General features: G+C 29.5%; 1 protein-coding gene across 1 annotated transcript in view; it reads right to left on the bottom strand.

The window, feature by feature from the left end:
* The window catches only part of LOC129916731 (uncharacterized), a 44,182-nt gene extending 25,863 nt beyond the window's left edge, over positions 1-18,319 (bottom strand). The window contains exon 1 of the mRNA XM_055996842.1: positions 17,691-18,319. Within this exon, the coding sequence (XP_055852817.1) occupies positions 17,691-17,886 (196 nt within the window). The 5' untranslated portion in view covers positions 17,887-18,319. The remainder of the gene's footprint in view (positions 1-17,690) is intronic.
* Positions 18,320-18,986: the final 667 nt, after the last annotated feature.

The raw sequence follows: 18,986 nt of genomic DNA, 5'->3' as shown, positions 1-18,986 counted from the left end.
ATTGTAACAAAATAACATCTTAAATCAACATCATAGAGTTAATGATTGTAAAGTTTGTCTCTCATCAGAGACAAAGTAATTATATACATTCTACGAAGAAGAAACTTAAAAATAGATATTCTGAGAATCATAAGAAGATAAGAGATGATAATGATATGTTTTTTTGTTTTTTAACTCAAAGAAAAGACAAGATGCTCAACAGTCGGTTTGTGGAAAAATAGTGTAATTTGAAAGTTAGTATATGCATAGACTTAGAACTTTTAGCAAAAATCTAAGATAATTTTCATTTATGTCATCTTAAATGAATAAAATCAATTATCTATGTACATCTGTTCTACTTGTCAACACTAAGTAAAAAATATTCCAGGAGGTACAAGACACAGGATAATTATACATAAAATCATGTTAAGCTTCAACTGAACACAAACTTGTGCTATGAATTATTTGTTTCTTATTTTTATGTTTTTTTTTTTTTCATTTTAATTTGTTTAGGTTCTTTTTTTTTAAGTTGAGATAAAAATCAAAATTAGAGAATGCGAAAAAAGTGGATCTTGAAAGTCCGTCTGTCGGTCTCTAAAAGAAGCTACAGAATAAACGGATGGGTCGATCCACTTCAAACTGTACAGAGGGCGTTTTGAAATTATTTTTTTTGACAAAAAATATCGATACATGACCAATTTTGGAAAGGTTTATTTTTGTAAAAAACGGCTCTAACGATTTTGACGATTTTCAAGTATTAATTCTTAGACAAGTTTTTTTTTTAACGAATTTTTTAATGCAAAAGCATTTACATTGCCTGAATTGAATATAAATCAAAATCAAAATTTTCAATAATAACAATAAAATTTTTGAAAATATTAATTTTTTTTTATTTCAAATATAAAAAAACATTTAAAAATAAACGCCTCTAACGATTATTTTTTGTTTTTAATGCACGGTCATAAAAGAAATCAGATTGCATATTCTAAAAAATTAAGCAACTTTATTTTTTAAAGTGATATAATTTTTTAATTATATCACTAATCTGCCCATCGCGTCAGGTAATTCCGTTGAAAACATACTTTAACTAAAATGCTTTTTAACCCACAAAACTCAAAAATCATAACTAAATAATGTGTTTGGTACGAGTATGTTTTCAAGACATGATTTTTCAATTTTTTTTTTTTTTTTTTCAGGCATTAATATTCGGGCTGTACTTTGAGTAATAACTGACTTGATTGCTGAATAAATAAGAAAGAAACTTATTAAATTACTTTTCTTTGTCAACTCAGAAGCAAGTCCAATGAGTAAAAACATTTTTTTTTTTAAATCGTTTTTTAAAACGGAATTTAAGACAAAAATATTTTTCTACTCAAAAAATAGGTATAGGCAAGATACTTTTTTTAAGTTTTATTGGTCAGTGCTAAGCTCAGTAAAATTTTGCTCGGGAAACTACAACAAATGATTGCTAAGGATTTTGACAAAAGTTTTTATTTGTTGGTTTACTTAGAGAGAAATTTTTTTTTTAACCTACACATTTTTGACCCTTGAACAATAAGGATTATTAATGAATAAAAAAAGTAATCAATTGTTGTTGTAAACCAGCATAAAATATTTACTCGGTCAAAAACTGAGTACCAATAAAACACGACCAAGGAAAACAATTTTTAATTTTCTGTTACTTTCCGAGTTTTTGTAAAAAAAAACTTTAAAAGTAGATGAGTCGAATTTGAAAATTTTACTTAAAAAACTTTTCGTAGAAAATTCCCTTTCGATATGTTTTCTTTCAAAAAATTCATAAATATTGTACGAAATTTAAGAAAACTATTCAACAAAAGAGAAAAAAACACATTTTTGGTGTTTTACTAGATAGCTTTTTTGTATCTTTTAAGCATTTAAAGATATTAAGGTTATATTAAGAATGAAATATGGAATTGAATGAAATATGGCCTTTCAAAGTGTACTATTTTTTATCTTTTTTAACAATATTTTCCGAATAGTAAGTAATAGTAAGTATGCTTGATAAAACAACTACAAACTAATTCAAAAAAAAAATCATATCACGAAAACGAATCGATTTTAATTTTTTTTAAATTTGATTTCCGACTCCGATGTCAAGAAAAAAAAATATATTTGGTTTCAGTGTCCACGATGTTGGGTATTTCTATTTCACTAATTTTTTGTAATGCTCATCTGTAACCTACTTCTAACACAGAAATGAAACTAGTCCTTTTTGGGAAAAAAAAAAATAATTGGATATTATTTGCGCACTTCAGCGTCACTAAATAAGTAGATAGTTCTAACGAACTGTTATTTATTTTATTGGTTTGTTTTTATATTTTAAAATACCTTTAGTGAAAACATTTACGTTTCACTAGAATCCATTTTCGTTCAGTAGATTTTAATGAATTTTTATTCTATTTTAAATAACTTAATGACTTTGAACTTTAATTTATCAAAATTCAAACAAAATTCACACAAAATCCACGTATGTAAAAAAAACCTCAGAAAATACTCTCTGTTTTTTGTATATCTGTGCGTGCCAGTATATGTTTTTTTTTGCTTAGCAATTATGATGAAATACCATCAAAAGCTGTATAATATTTCTAAAATAAAAAATTTCTACGAAAAAGGTGGGACTAGTAACTAATTAAAATCCCTCTAGTGTAAAAGCTTTGTAAATTGAACCTGATTCTGAGAAATATTGACAGGTTTTAAATCAAAAATTTAATTCAAAATTAAATTTTATAAACATCTCAAAAATTTGTAACCTCTTAAATACTAAAAAAGTAAAAAAGTAAAATCTCTGTGAAAATTACAAGAATACTCCCTAACCAAAAAGTCATAAATTATCTCTCTCTTTTGTGGGATACATAATTTAATTTTATTATCTACAAATTTGATCTTATTTGTCTAAATGGAAAAAAGGGTTAACCCCAAAACAGCCTTATTCAATATCAATAAATAACTCAAGAAATAAATGCCAATTACTGTGTCCCCAGTCTAATAAACATAATAACAGAATTGATTGAATATAATTTGTTTTCCTTCCGGAATAACAAAACAATGACAACAAACTGGATATAACTGGTATAACAAATCGATCTGTTTTTTTGCCTTATTGTGTCCTTTATCGCAAGGATTTTCTGGATATAATATAAATTGAGCAATAAATCTACTCGAGTGATTATGAGATTATGAGAAATGAAATTCACTCATATCGGCATTCGTGACTGTTGATGGGGTGTGCTATTTTGTGGAGCGTTATTTTGGTATAAAATAAAGCAGAAATATTGATTTATAATTGATATTATTTTAGGGTTATATAGAAGAAGTTTTCTTTATTAAGAGATATTGAATAAAAAGAATAAACGAAAAGTCATATATGTACATTAGCCCTTTCGAACCCAAGCTATGAAAATCAATATTAAAAAATGTTTTTTCGGTATTATCGGGTCAAAAATATCACAACTAAGAAATATGAATAGCAAAAAGTAATTTTCTCAAATAATAAATAGCAAAACTTATGTGTTATTCTCATGTTACATGTAAGTAATATGCACTGCCTATGACGACCAAAAAAATTCGGAGAACTGAGAAAATAACTTTTTATGAAACTCTAATGTATGCTACTACTTCTAAGCAAAAAAACAAAACACTTTCTGCATTAACATTTTTTATATCTTTTTTTCAAAATTATGACCATATATAAAAAAAAAAATTTTTTCAAAAAAAAAATGTGATTTTCAGTTCCTTTTTCGATGAAAAAAAAAAAAACTAAAGGGATAATATTTGACCAACTTTTTGTAATAATCCAGTAACTAGGCATTATTATCTTTCAATTAAGCCATGGAAACCTAAAAAATTGTTTAATTTAATATTTTTTACGAATTTTTAAAAAAATGTTACATGAGAGTAACGCTGGGTCCGAAAGGGTTAGGGTGGGTCAAAAAAAAATCGAAATTCGTTTTTTTGATTTGGTACCTTGAAAACTCGATTGCTAGACACCTCTAGAATATACTCACCAAATATGAGCTCTTTATCTTAATGGGAAGGTCCTCCGCTTTTCAATTTTCCATTTTTACATCAAGCTTCTACCAAAAAAAAAATAATTTTTTTATTAATTGACTTTTTAGCCAATTTTTTTAACATATACTTGTAGAAAATTGAACGCTCTACAAAAAAGGTTAAATACACTTTTTTGAATTATCTAACCGTTTAGTAGATATTTGCGGTCCAAAAATCGAGAAAATCTTTAAAAATTCGTTTTTTGTTCTTAATTTTGTAACAAATTGAAAAATTATAATAATCAAACGCGCATGACATATTCTTGTAGGAAACAGATTGCTCCACAAACAAGGTTTTATTAAATTTTTTTATTAATCTAGCCAATTGAAAGATATTCGAGGTCAAAGTTAAACAAAAATATAAAAACTTTTTTTACTTTTCAAAATTTTCTAATTCGCTGATTCGTTATAACTCTAATACTGCTCATTTAAGAGAAAAAAAAATAGTGTTAACGGGTCAAAAGGTTTACCACAAAGTTTATGTTTCCAGTTTTTATAACAGAAGATAGGTAATATTTAAGAATGTCAGATTTGTACATTTTAAAGAACATGAACTTAAGACTACACATCCTTCAAAAAAATATTAACGAAAGATTTGGGAAAAATAAAGAAAAAAACTGTGCGGGTCAAAATTTCCTAATTGATATGAACACTGTTTCGAGTGAAATTAGTTTTTTTTTTCTGCAAACAATTTTAGCTATATCAGAAAAATACTCAGAGTTGAAAATTTTAACCCGGTTATTATTATTTATTTTTTTTTTCATTTATTATTCCTTGATCATAGCAAGCATTCTTATCCTATTTATTAGAAAAATAAGAAGTATCGATTTATCTACATAATTTAAACAAATAGATGCATTTATCAATTTTACGTTTGCTAAAGAGTTGACATTGAAATTCTTCAATTTTCAAGAAATCAATTTTTTTTCACCAAGTTCGATTGTTTAACAGTGTTTGTCTTAAATCTCAATGAAATTCCATAGGATTCCCTCAAAGTCCATTTAATCAAAAGCAAACAAAGGTACATTTCCTGGTTTCCATTTGTCTTACCTGAAAACTAGGAAATCTCACGAAAAACCACCTGAATTTTTCTTTTAAATCAAAAAAAAAAAAAAGAGCTTTGTTGGGTTTTGGAATGCTGCACATCTTTGAGTGTTTTTTGTTTGAAGTTATTCAAAGAATTACTTTTTCGTTTGGTTTTCAATTTTATTGCTGAGAATTTTACGTTTCATAGAAACCAAAATGGAAAATTCTTCTACATTCACTCTAAATCCAGGAAATTATATGGTAATAAATGAAATTTAAATAATTCCTCAAAATGAAACCATTTTTTATTGTTTTTCTATTCTAACTATGAATATGGACAACCGACATGAACAATCAACATGTTCATTGTTCAAATATTTCATAACTCAATCTCTACAGCAAGTACCTACATATTTTTGAAACCCTTACCCTTTGACCTATTTCATTATAATTTTTCAAATTGAAATCTCACCCTGAAACATAATTTTAAACTTCTGTTGTTCTGTTTTGTGTTTGTCGGATTTGTAAAATAGATTGACATGAAACTGAATGAAGGAAGAGTGTTTGGATTTTCTTTTTGAAGTTTGATGACAAAAACATCCCTTTTAACAGCAGAAATGTGTATGTTATAGGAATTCACTGAAAATATGTCCGGAGCTGTCCCACAAATATGTGGTCAAGCTCTTGGACATATCAAACAAGAAATTCCGAAACAAAATGAAAATTTAGGTTCATGACAAGGGAGAATGTGTTGTAGTGGTCAATGGTTGTACTCCAGTCAAAGCGTCGGAAAAAAGGGCCTCACCTTGCGATGAGACGCACTGTCAGTTTTTATTTCATGGATCGATAGAGGTATATTTAAAAGGCTTAAACCCAATTTCTCACCACCTGATCATTCTTTTTAGCGGAGTTATTCACAAAAATGCATTTTTTGGGATATTTTACTTCTAAGCTAATATCTTTGCTCCAGATTATTGTAGACCAAAAAACAAACATACATTCTCTTCCTTATAATATTTTCTATCGTTGTATGTAATTTCATTGTATTTGAGTGAGTAAATATAAAATGGCAGCCATTTAAAGTCAAATTCCTGTTGTTAAAAAACACATTTTTGTCATTATTTCGAAAAAAGCTTATAACATGATTGACATTTTTCTAACCTATTTTGTAGCCCTGTTCATGTCCTGCATTTTACAGAAAAAATGAGCTCTTTATCACTAAAGATGGCCGAGCTATATATAAATGAACGCATGCAGAATCGGTGCGAAAACACCCAAAAATATCGTTTTTTGGGAATAACTCGACTTCAGAATGTCCTACGGCAAAAAATAAAGCAATGAATTGTTCGTTACAACATTTTCTATCAATTTAGTGCACAATGTTTTTGTTGAAACAAATAAAAAATAAGTAATATTAAGTCAAAGTCGTTTTTTTGTTTAGCAAACTCTTGCCTTATTATTTTGCAAACGGTGCGAGTATTGGCTAAGAAAATAAAATATTATTGTAGTCCTTTAAATTATCTACAATTCAAAAAAAAAATTAGCTTTCTACGATCCACGGGAGCCGAGCTATTATAATTTTAAGAAAGCATTAATCCGTACGAAAATTCAAAAAAATTTCCCTTGTTTATGATTCGAATACTAGTTCTCAGTGAGAGGGGTTGTTTTCATTGTTTCTTGTTATAAGAGAATTTGTCTTATGTTTTTTCGTTGGTCATTTGGACCTTTTTTAAAAAATTAATTACTCGGCTCGTGTAATTACTTATTTGTGTATATGTTGTTGTTTTGGTTAAAAAGGATGAAGGGTTCTTGAATTAGCTTCGATACACATATGTCGCCATAGTATAGGAGTAGTTTTTGGTGAGAAAAGTATTAGGTATGTTTGCGATTTTAATTCATTGGTATATCCTTTTCCTATTATCCTTCTTACCAAACCCTACTCAATATTTTAGTTTGAAATATTTCTATGCAAAATCAATATTATAACAAATTCAATAAAATATTAAATTAAAGGAATAGAAAACATGATGTTTTTATTCAAAAACAGATGCCAGAAAAAAAATACAGACCGTAAATTGATGACAAATGCAAAGGAAAATTCTTGTTCATCTTGATTAAATGTCAATTCAATCTATTCTATCTCTGTACCCTTCTCTGTTTTCACATCCATTTTCAAAGAATTTCTGTTTGTTTTTTTTTTTTTTTTTTTGTATGCCAAGTTTAAAAATGTTTTGATTAGAGGAAACATGTTAATGGAACTGTCAATATCAAAGAATAGAATCTGAATGTGAATTTGGTAAATATAACACTAAACTCAATTGAAACAGAAGTTTATATAAAATTAATCGAACAACGTTTTGTTATTACACTTATTAAATAATGAGCTGGTGTGACATTGATAGTTTGGTAAAATGGAGTGAGATGAGTTTTGAGCGATGTCTGGTTTGCAAATTGATTAAGGTACCTACACATTTGTGTTACTACTTTGGTACGTTATGGTCTTTGTTTTAAATTTTGTTTTTCATTGAATATGAACGTTCTAAACAAATCCAAGAGCGAAAATCTTTTTGACATCAATTTAGCTAAATTTCAAGCTTGTATTCAGTTTTGTAAAAGAAAATTCTATAAACGCTTACTCTGTCCGCCATTTTGGAACCACCATTTTGAAATAATAAAAGTTGGAAGATTTTTCGTATTTCTCATACTAATATGATTCAGTGTCCCAAATTTTATGACTTTTCGTCAAGAAATAGCCGTGTAAATGATTTTTGACGCCATAAAGCACCACTGTGAGACGAGGAGAATGATACATAGTCAAATTCCTCTTGACCGACAGATTTTCAAATCTTTAACGAGTTCATATGTAGCATTCACTGATTATGTAAACTTCATTTTTACTTCAAATTTGGTAAAAATAATAATTTACCAAAATTCGTAAAAATAGGAATTTTTCCATATTTCGACAAATTTCAAAACGAATGTGTGACCGGAAGTCCTTACCCAATTTGAACATTTTTTTTTTCTACTTAATATTTAGCTAATATAAAGGTTGTCCAAAGCTTTTTTATTATAAAAAAAGATGTTAGCGTGTTTAAATTTTTTTTGTAAAAATACCATTTTTTAAATATTTTTTTAAGCTTTAGAGCCGATGCGCGGATTGAAGATATTAAATGATTTTGATTATTTTTCAACCCCTTCTTAGTCTTTACCATTCACAACCTCTCCGCGCTATTACGATTTAAAATTCGAAAAAACTCAAAAACAACCCACCTTAATTTAGAATCCTATTTCTATGAGATGAACGAATTTGCTTTTATAATGGTCCAAAAAAGCTTCCTGCCATGACTAATTTTACCAGTGAAAAATTATGTCAAAAAGTTCTATTACACCAAAAAGAAGTAAGTTCTAATACTCCGATAAATGTTCTTATCAAGAGCCAATAGTGTTATTTGTTCCTATAAGTCTACCACAGAATACTTATTGCATAATAATATAGGACTATTGATGAACCGTATATGGTGACAAAACAAATAAAGAATCTATCTATCTATTCATAGGACTATTAATTCTTGTGGAAGATATTCAAAAGGAGTCCACTTTGCACTCCAATAGCACTCCTATATTCGATAACTGAGAGAGTACTTAGTGCATTTTTTGTGTGTGACTTTTTATGCTTTTTTATAAAAACTAACCCGATATCTTTAATTTAAGCCAAGATATATCTAACCGTTTTTGATATTTTTTGTACCTATAATCATTTATCCGAGTAAAATTGGACTCCCGCCGAACCATCTCCTCATGGCTTTTTGAGAGCCGAACCACCGACTTTAACCGCACCGTCGAACCACAGACTCGACCATGATCAAAAATTTATGTTACGCTTTACGCCGCACAATGGGGCAAAATGGCAAAAAGGTGGCATTAAATCAACCAAAAGAGCTGGACACTTGAAATTTGGAAAAAATCTTACTTATACAAATGTTAGTTCATAGCCAAAATTTCGAATGGCCACGCCCATTTTTAGGGTTACCACCCAAACACTTTTTTAAGATTTTTGAAATTTTTCGGAAAATCCTCAATCAGTTTAATTTAAACTTTGAATGACTTTTATAAAATATTGCTACTTTTGAAATTTTGTATTTTTTTTTTTATTATTTTATTACTATTTTTTTTTTAAATAAATTTATTCAATGACTTTTTTTTAATTTTACTATACCTACATAAATACGCATTTAATAAATGAACGAATTTAATGATTGTATCACTCTTAATTTTAACTAAAAAATTGCATTTATAGAAAATGACGTCACCAACTAAAAATTAACAATTCACACAGGGTAGCAAAAAGTAGCAAGAAAACTTTTCATATTCTAAAACTAGACAAAACGCAGAACAAAATGACATATAGAACTTATTGGCGTTTTACGGCGAACGTAACTAAATTACTAAGGCTTTCAGAAGAGAGCTGAAAACACATTATTTTCAGGTTTTTTGACTACGAATTAAAATATTTTGAATGCATATTTTTCATAAAAATAAAATTTATTAGTACAAGTCAAAAATAATAAACAGTAGGTACACAACTTATTAAAACAACCCAAAATGATAAAAAGTCGTAAAAATTCTACCCAAAAGTGATCTTTCTCTTCCTTTGAAACAATCTCCTGAATTACACGTGGCTTCAATTAATTTTTTCTCGCTCATTTCTAATTCTCTATTATATTTCAAGATAAATAGTTGGGTTATTCAAAACAAAGCTTAACTTTATGATTTGATTAAATGTCAGCTTTTTTAGTTTTGCCCCATTGTGCGTCGCATCAAATCCGAAACATTTACATGAGTAAAGGCATACCAAAGTAAGCGTTTTCTTAAAACATCGCTAAAGGGTATCAACTTTGCAGATATGAGTTACTGTAAAACAATTTTTTTCTTAGAATAGGTATACCCAAGAATCATCTCCCAAATCATCTTATCTCATTCCGGGACACCCTTTATGGAAATTTTTTTTCGTTGCGCCTTTAAAGACACTTAAAAAAAAAAAAAAGTAGAGAGAATTACCCAAGAAGAATTATAGCGGTTCTGATTTTGCAACGTGCCTTTGAATTCAAAATTCGGGAGCGAAATTGTTACTTAAGTATCTGATCTGTTAAATTTTAAACACTTAACAAAATATACAAAAATAAAAAATCGATGCATTTTTTCAATAGAAAAACAAAGAGAAAAGAACCCCCAAATATTGAGTCTTGCCTGGGGCCCCGGCACTGTTCAATATGTACGCCTATGGTAGAGTGAATTTAAAAATTCATATTTTCAAAGACAAAAAGCAAAACCCAGTTGAACACACTGAATGTTTGTCAGTTCTATTGATAGTAACACAGAGACACAGTGGTCTTACTCCCATAAGAAGATATAAAACGATGAAAAGGGCACAAAGCTGTGGACACTGAAACGCAATTATTTTTTAAAAAGTTGGTATGAACTATAAACTTTTGAAAGCTAATCCCCAGAGTACCAATTTAGAGAACGAGTGTAAGTATACAATTAGCTTTTGTGTGAATTTGTTTGTATTAAAAAAAAAACTTTTATTTAAGTATTTAATCAAATTTATCTTCTTCGTTTTGAAACGATTTGTTTCAAAACGAAAAAGTTGTCCGTACAAAACTAAAATTCAAGTCGAAAAAGATTATCTCTTGTTTGCCATTTTGATTTCAATTTTCGATGTCATATTGTTGATAAAACTCTTAAATTAAGTGAAATTTTCCAGCAACCTTTGTGTAACTTTATACTTTTTGGATGTTGTTTGTATCTGTAGACATTTTGTTGTATAGGTGCAAAAGATGGTCATAAAGGTTTTTTTTTTATCTTGAATTACAGGGATGATGTATATATGAAAAATTAATGAAATAGAAAAGTTTAATTTAAGTCGTTGACCTTTGTGAAACTGATTTCTCTTGGAAACATCAAATGTTTAATACAAACCTACATATTTTTTCATATCTTTTAATCTTTTTCTTAAAGTTTAAATTGAATTTTATGGTTAATTAAGTCGATTTTTTCAAGAGTTCTGTTTTTAAACATTTTTGGGATTTCGGGTTCATTTCGGTAATCTTTTTAATATGTTCTTCAAATTTAATCTATATCGTTTGTCAAAATGAGTAATCCCTATTTTTAACCTTTAAAAATCAACAAGCAACAATATTATTGAAAATCCAAAAAAAATAAAAAAAAAAAAAAATGGGAAACTGGTAATTTATTTAAGCGCCCAGGGATCTGTTTTGGATATAATCAATATATTTTCTTCATTTTTGTCGGTAACGAATAAATTTTTTTTTTATATAGTTTTGTCTTATTAAAATATACTGTCATTTTTGAAGTTATACTTCTTATGGGAGGGTGGGTATGAAAATTTACTTTTTGACAAGAATGTCAAAGGGATTATGACGCGATCACCCTGGGTAGCAGGGCTGTCGTTTCACCTTTAGAGTAGGCAGTACTTTAGTATTTAAAAATGCAGTACGCCGTAGTACGGCAAACATAAAACACACAACACGTTGCAAGTTACATGTTTCATGTGGCAAGTTGCATGTGGCAAGTCGTATGTGGCAAGTTGCATGTGGCAAGTTGTATGTGGCAAGTTGCGTGTGGCAAGTTGCATGTGGCAAGTTGCGTGTGGCAAGTTGCATGTGGTAATTTCCATGTGGCAAGTTGCCATGGTTGCAAAAAGCTCACATTTCAGCTCAGCTCACAGCTCAGCTCAAATTTGAGCTAGGTACCATAGCTAAGCTCATTTGAGCTGAGCTGAAAGTGAGCTGAGCTGAAAGTGAGCGCCCCAACTTCCAACGCCTATATCTCGGAATTTTGAAGAAAATGAAAAAAATTTTTTTGATGCCAAAAGGTAGCGAGGACTCTAACCTACATTTGGGTACAACTCCCATCCCTGTAGGTGCACGCGTTCTCAAACCGGGTGAACTTAAAGGTAAAAAAAAAGTTAAGCCCGATTCTGAAAAAATAGGTATGATGTGGCGGTTTAACATGGAAGATGATTTTTTAAAAATCTGACAATGTGCAAAGCGTAGGCCCATGACACAAGCTATCATTGGGCATCACTCCCAAAAATTGCTCTCAAGCGGTTTAGCTTCCAGGAGCGTTCAAAGATTCGGGGATTTTTCGAAAAAAAATTTTACCCCAACTTTCAAACGCGATTTTCTCGGAATTTTGAAAAAAATCGAAAAACCGGATTATACCACTATCGGCTAGCTGAGAATATAAGCTTTCATATGGCACCACTCCCCTGTCTCTAGATCAAAGCGTTCCAACGCCTATATCGCGGAATTTTGAAGAAAATGAAAATAAAATTTTTGATGCCAAAAGATAGCGGGGACTCTAACCTACATTTGGGTACAACTCCCATTCCTGTAGGTCCACGCGTTCTCAAACCGGGAGAACTTAAAAGTAAAAAAAAAAATAGGCACGATTCTGAAAAAATAGGCATGATGTGGCGGTTTAACATGGAAGGCGATTTTTTAAAAATCTGACAATTTGCAAAGCGTAGGCCCATGACACAAGCTATCATTTGGCATCACTCCCAAAAATTGCTCTCAAGCGGTTTAGCTTCCAGGAGCGTTCAAAGATTCGGGGATTTTTCGAAAAAAAATTTTACCCCAACTTTCAAACGCGATTTTCTCGGAATTTTAAAAAAAAAATCGAAAAACCGGATTATACCACTATCGTCTAGCTGAGAATATAAGCTTTCATATGGCACCACTCCCCTGTCTCTAGATCAAAGCGTTCCAACGCCTATATCGCGGAATTTTGAAGAAAATGAAAATAAAATTTTTGATGCCAAAAGATAGCGGGGACTCTAACCTACATTTGGGTACAACTCCCATTCCTGTAGGTCCACGCGTTCTCAAACCGGGAGAACTTAAAAGTAAAAAAAAATAGGCGCGATTCTGAAAAAAAAGGCATGATGTGGTGGTTTAACATGGAAGGCGATTTTTTAAAAATCTGATAATGTGCAAAGCGTAGGCCCATGACACAAGCTATCATTTGGCATCACTCCCAAAAATTGCTCTAAAGCGGTTTAGCTTCCAGGAGCGTTTAAAGATTCGGGAATTTTTCGAAAAAAAAAATTTACCCCAACTTTCAAAACCGATTTTCTCGGAATTTTGAAAAAAGTCGAAAAACCGGATTCTACCGGAATTTTTTTTTTATGATAAAACGAAGTGTGGATTAATTAATTTAATAATAGAAATTAAAAATATCAAATGAAATTCATTTATATATGTATACTGAATGAGAAGTATAACTTCAGTCGAGTGTACATGTGTACACACACTCTTTTTTTTTTTTTATTAAATTTGCAGTTTAATTGCGTAAAAATGGGTTTATAATCCAACTTGACATCACCACCTATTTGTTGCTCAATTTATATTAAAAGACTCGTTCTAGGTACCACGCAAAGGACAGATGAGTTAATTTGTTGTCATCATTATTGTTCTCAGAATATCTACATATTTCTCGGGAAGTAAAATAAATTATATTGTGAATCCAATTACTTTGCTACCAAATTACCCTAGGGTAATGTCCGTCATGATATTGTCAGTATATTGTTTGCAAATGAGAGTCCTGGGGAATCCTTCGTCATAGGAAAAAAAAAATGAAAGATGTTTAAAATAAGGGAAATTCATGATGACACAATAGTAGACAATGTAAGTATATAGTAATTACTTTTTTTCAGATTTAAAATGATGGGACGATATTAAATGCGACATCTCAAATTGATCAAATAGGTAAGAAATTTATCATGAAAACTGCAAGGTATAAGGTAAATTTGTGAGTAAAACAAGAAATTTTCTATTGATGTTAAAGTAGACAGAAAAAAGAGATAGAAGGAGGAAATTTATTATTTTCCTTTAGAAAATCCATTGTAGGATCTTATTTGATGAACAATCCTTAATCCGGCAAAAACTTTTAAAAACTAGGTACTATTTATAAAAATTTTGAGCAATTTTTTTTTTGTATGGAAGTATGTTTTTTTTACTTAAATACTATTTTCCAAGTTCTAAATCAATTTATTTGATTAATTTGGTTTGAACAAAAGATAATTTTTTGCATTTTCTTACGATTTTTGTATCTTATTGATAAGATATTGAAAGTGGTAAGTGATATTGTTTTGGAATTTCACCTCAAATTTTTTAAGTTTAAAATATAGTTCAGTTTATGTAGGTATAGAATTATCGTGTAATTGTATTTAATGAAAAAAATCCTTAAAAATATAGTCATTATTTTTTAACCTCGATACTTGAAAGCAAGGTTTTAAATATATATCATTTAAAAAAATCAATTTTAAATTAAAAAAAAATAATCCTTATTGCAAATAAAAAAAAATTTCTTAAAAAAGAATATTTGCATTAAAAAAAATGTTATTGCATTAAAAAAAACTTTTGCATTGAAAAAAAAAAATCAATGCAAAATGTGAGCAATTAATATTTTTTTTAATATCCATCAAATTACTAACAACTTTTACTATTTGGCCTTAGATTAAATTCAATGTTATAGTTTGTTTTGTTACAAAAAAATATTTTTATTTTTGAGACATTGTTTATCTTTGACTTTTTTTCGAAACTCATTAAACTACCATTAAATAGAAAAAAAAAATTTCACAAAAAAAAAATTTTTTAAATCTGTTTTTCGAAAACGGAATTTTTATTTTTTGAAATTTTGGTTTTAGATGTTCATTAATAATAACTATAAAAGAAAATTAAAAATAAAACTTAAAAAAAAACGACTCTTACTATTTTTTTCAAAAATGCATTTATATGAAAAAAATCAAGTTGCGAATTTTTTAGACCTCAAATTCTTTTAATTTTGTTTCCAAATTTGTATATAAAAAGATTTAAAAATATATTCAACTCCATTTAAAATTGTTTTTTAAGACATTCCGTGTTTAACCCAAAGGAACTTTTCCTTAACCACAGTCCTAACATTATCTTGCTTTAAAAACACTTAACTGAATATTGAGTGAAATTAGTAACCCCTTTTTTGGTTTTATCACACTTTAGGTCAACAATTTAAATAATAAAAATCCTCAAACGCATTTCACACTTATAGTCCAGTAATTTTAGGTTTTATCTGCGGAAAAATTCCTACTGGGCTGAATTTTGGTATACAGCTTAATGACGGCTTTGTTATGAAGATGTGAAAAATCGACATTGATATCGTGTCCGCGTTAAGAGTTATAGGGGTCAAAAGGTCACAAAAACTGGGTTTTCACGATTTTCAGCAAAACGGTTAGTCTTATCAAAAAATATTCAATGCAAGAATTGTAGACCAGATTATTAAATATAAAAAGTGTCATGACACTTTTTTTTCTAAGACCCACCGTTTCTTAGGTATAACGATTCAAAAAGTTGAAGTTTAGTTGTAATCATCATAATCCTATTCCTGAAAAAAAAACTCCTAACTGAAAAGTTCCTGAAATTTCATTATTTTTTTAGCTTGAATTTCGTTCCTCAACTGTTAAGAATATGGCGAAACCAAAAAAAATGGAAATTTTCGCCATTTTTCCGATTGGGGCCCTTCTCCCGAAACCATTTCCCTGGGAATTTTTGTTTAGAATATGTCTGAAAATATACAGGGTGTGCAATAGAGAATGGACAACCCTAAAACGGCTTATAGCTACACTTATGATTGTTCTAAAAACAGATAGAAAAAAGTTCTATCGCAACCAGTTCATAAAATATGGACTTTTTTTCGTTCAGTGTATTTTAAATTTTATCATCTTATGTTTTCGTTCACTACAACCACGAATGAATGAATTTTATTTATTTCTTTTTTTTTATAATTTTCTACAATAATTGGATGAGTACATAAACACTTTAAAAATTTCATAGCTATTGCACATTTTCGTAAAAAAAATTTTGAAATCTGTTTTTTGATGCAAAATGTACAATAGCTATGAAATTTTTAAAGTGTTTATGTACTCATCCAATTATTGTAGAAAATTATAAAAAAAAAGAAATAAATAAAATTCATTCATTCGTGGTTGTAGTGAACGAAAACATAAGATGATAAAATTTAAAATACACTGAACGAAAAAAAGTCCATATTTTATGAACTGGTTGCGATAGAACTTTTTTCTATCTGTTTTTAGAACAATCATAAGTGTAGCTATAAGCCGTTTTAGGGTTGTCCATTCTCTATTGCACACCCTGTGTATTTTCAGACATATTCTAAACAAAAATTCCCAGGGAAATGGTTTCGGGAGAAGGGCCCCAATCGGAAAAATGGCGAAAATTTCCATTTTTTTTTTTGGTTTCCCCATATTCTTAACAGTTGAGGAACGAAATTCAAGCTAAAAAAATAATGAAATTTCAGGAACTTTTCAGTTAGGAGTTTTTTTTTCAGGAATAGGATTATGACGATTACAACTAAACTTCAACTTTTTGAATCGTTATACCTAAGAAACGGTGGGTCTTAGAAAAAAAAGTGTCATGACACTTTTTATATTTAATAATCTGGTCTACAATTCTTGCATTGAATATTTTTTGATAAGACTAACCGTTTTGCTGAAAAACGTGAAAACCCAGTTTTTGTGACCTTTTGACCCCTATAACTCTTAACGCGGACACGATATCAATGTCGATTTTTCACATCTTCATAACAAAGCCGTCATTAAGCTGTATACCAAAATTCAGCCCAGTAGGAATTTTTCCGCAGATTGGGCTTAAAAATGACTAAAATGACTGGGCTATTACTAAAATATAAATGAACTGAACCGACCTCAAACATTATGAAAAGCAAAAATTACAAGCTTTCAATAAGCAATTTCATGAGAGAAAATTTTATAATAAGAAAAGTCTTATATATTTACTTTTGTTACTTACAAGATAAACTCCTTAATTCTTTAATATTCTCATTACAAAAAGGACAATCCAAATATTCCCTTGGGCTTCAGATAAACTTTTCATTTTGTTCAATCTCTTTTTACATACTTCATAAATGATTTCAAAAATTTTGCTTTTCAAAAGTACTTATCATTAGCAAAATTATATATGCTTTGACAAATTATACACATTTCATACAAGTTAAAGACCTTTAATCCTTTTAGGTCAAAAATACACTCGTTCGTTTCTGGACATCCTGCAGGACTTAAACTTTTGTTCTACTTTAATGAAAACAAAAAGATAAAAATATTGCTGACATTAAGTCACAAAGGCTTAATGTCTCGCACCCACTCAAAGTTGTGCTACTGGCATCAGAGAAATCCTTGTTCTATATTGATTGGTCCTTATAGTTCAAACAAACACACACACACACACTCAGTGTAAAAAGAAAATCGCCTTACCTCCTCCTACTCCTATATACTGGCTGTCAAAGAGGATTTGGCAACAAGCAAACCTTTAACTATTGAATGGTGCTCATTAGGAAGGATACAATAAGGATATAATATGGAAGAATAAAACCTCTTATGAGGTAATTTCGTTAGACTACCTGTGTAATCCTAGTAAATGTTGATCTTTATTGAATGTGTAGTTAACAAAAGTTATATTCGCCCCACAAAAAAAAAGAGGATAATTTTTTTTTTTTTGTGGAAACACAGGTGGACGCACTTACCTTTCAATTGCCTGCCAAGTTGGTCACAAGGACTCTTCTCAAGGACACACATTATCTGCCTGCTGACAATCACCTGGTTATTTAATAGTCTTGTTATGTTCTTATCATCAGAACGTATTGCGGCTGCCGACGACATTAGCAAGAGAATGGACATGGTTCCAGCCCAGACCATAATCGACGGCATCTTAATGGACATATTTTGTTTTTGTTGGTTTTTTTTTGTTGGGTTATAAAGTGGATCCTTTTTTAGGGTTATCTAAGCGGTTCACTAATTCACTTTCACGATTCAGTCTCTCTCAAACGATTAACAAAAAAATCTAATTTATTTCTTTTCGACAAGGATACAATTGAAAGAGTTTTCTTAAATTTCAGTCAGAATTAAAGAATAGGCTTGTGTAAACATAAAAATTAGGAAATAATCACAAGCACGTTCAGCCTTGGTTTATTTTTTTAAAAATAGATTCAAGAGGGAAACACTCGATGAAACGATAAAGGACTTTTAGTATCAAGCGAATTAGCTACTAGCACGTGCGGCGGTTAGAGTTCTACTGATTTTCTATTTTAGCCAAAACATTAAGATTGTCCGCATCTGACTGAAGTTGTCAAAGGACGAAATCCTTTTGCAGAAATTTCCGTTTGTTTTTCTGCGAGAGGAAATGCATTCAAAGTTAGCAGTTGCGCACTGTCGACACAACAAAAACAGATTATAACGTAGACTTTGCAGAAATGAAACTGGCTATAAGGAGTTACAAACGTATACAATAAATTAAGATTTTGCTCGCTTGATATGGTTATTATGTTTATTACCGAAATTATCCTTTATTATTATTGTTGGCTTTCATCATTGTAGCCAAATCTACCACCAGAAAAAAGGATTTTTCTTCTTTTTGCCATTGTTTTTGATTATTATTATTTTTGGTGGTTTGGTGTAAGGAAATAGAAAAAAGTTCTTAAATTGCAATTAAAGAAAAGTCAATAACTTTTTACTAAGATTAGAACAAAAGAAGATTATGCTAATTTATAAGCCTAAGAGTATAATAGGATTAAAGTACACAACTACATTGGTTAATTTTCCTTTTTAAGTTACCATACTTCGAAGTCGACTTAAACTTGAAAAGACAATGATTTGGTAAGAGCTGGATTTGAAAGTCCCTTTAGCAAATTATTATAACCAACCTGCCTGCAAAAGTCCTGTATCTCATACCTAAAATGGTTTAATCCTTGTGGTTATTTTCTTTATGGATTATGCTTTGTTCTTTTTGATTCTCATTCAATTGTGTGTTTTGCTTATTGTGA

The sequence above is a fragment of the Episyrphus balteatus genome, chromosome 1, assembly GCF_945859705.1.
Source record: "Episyrphus balteatus chromosome 1, idEpiBalt1.1, whole genome shotgun sequence".
Classification (NCBI taxonomy): domain Eukaryota; kingdom Metazoa; phylum Arthropoda; class Insecta; order Diptera; family Syrphidae; genus Episyrphus; species Episyrphus balteatus.
The sequence above is the reverse complement of the archived record's forward strand: the minus strand, read 5'-3'. Positions and strand labels throughout refer to the sequence as shown.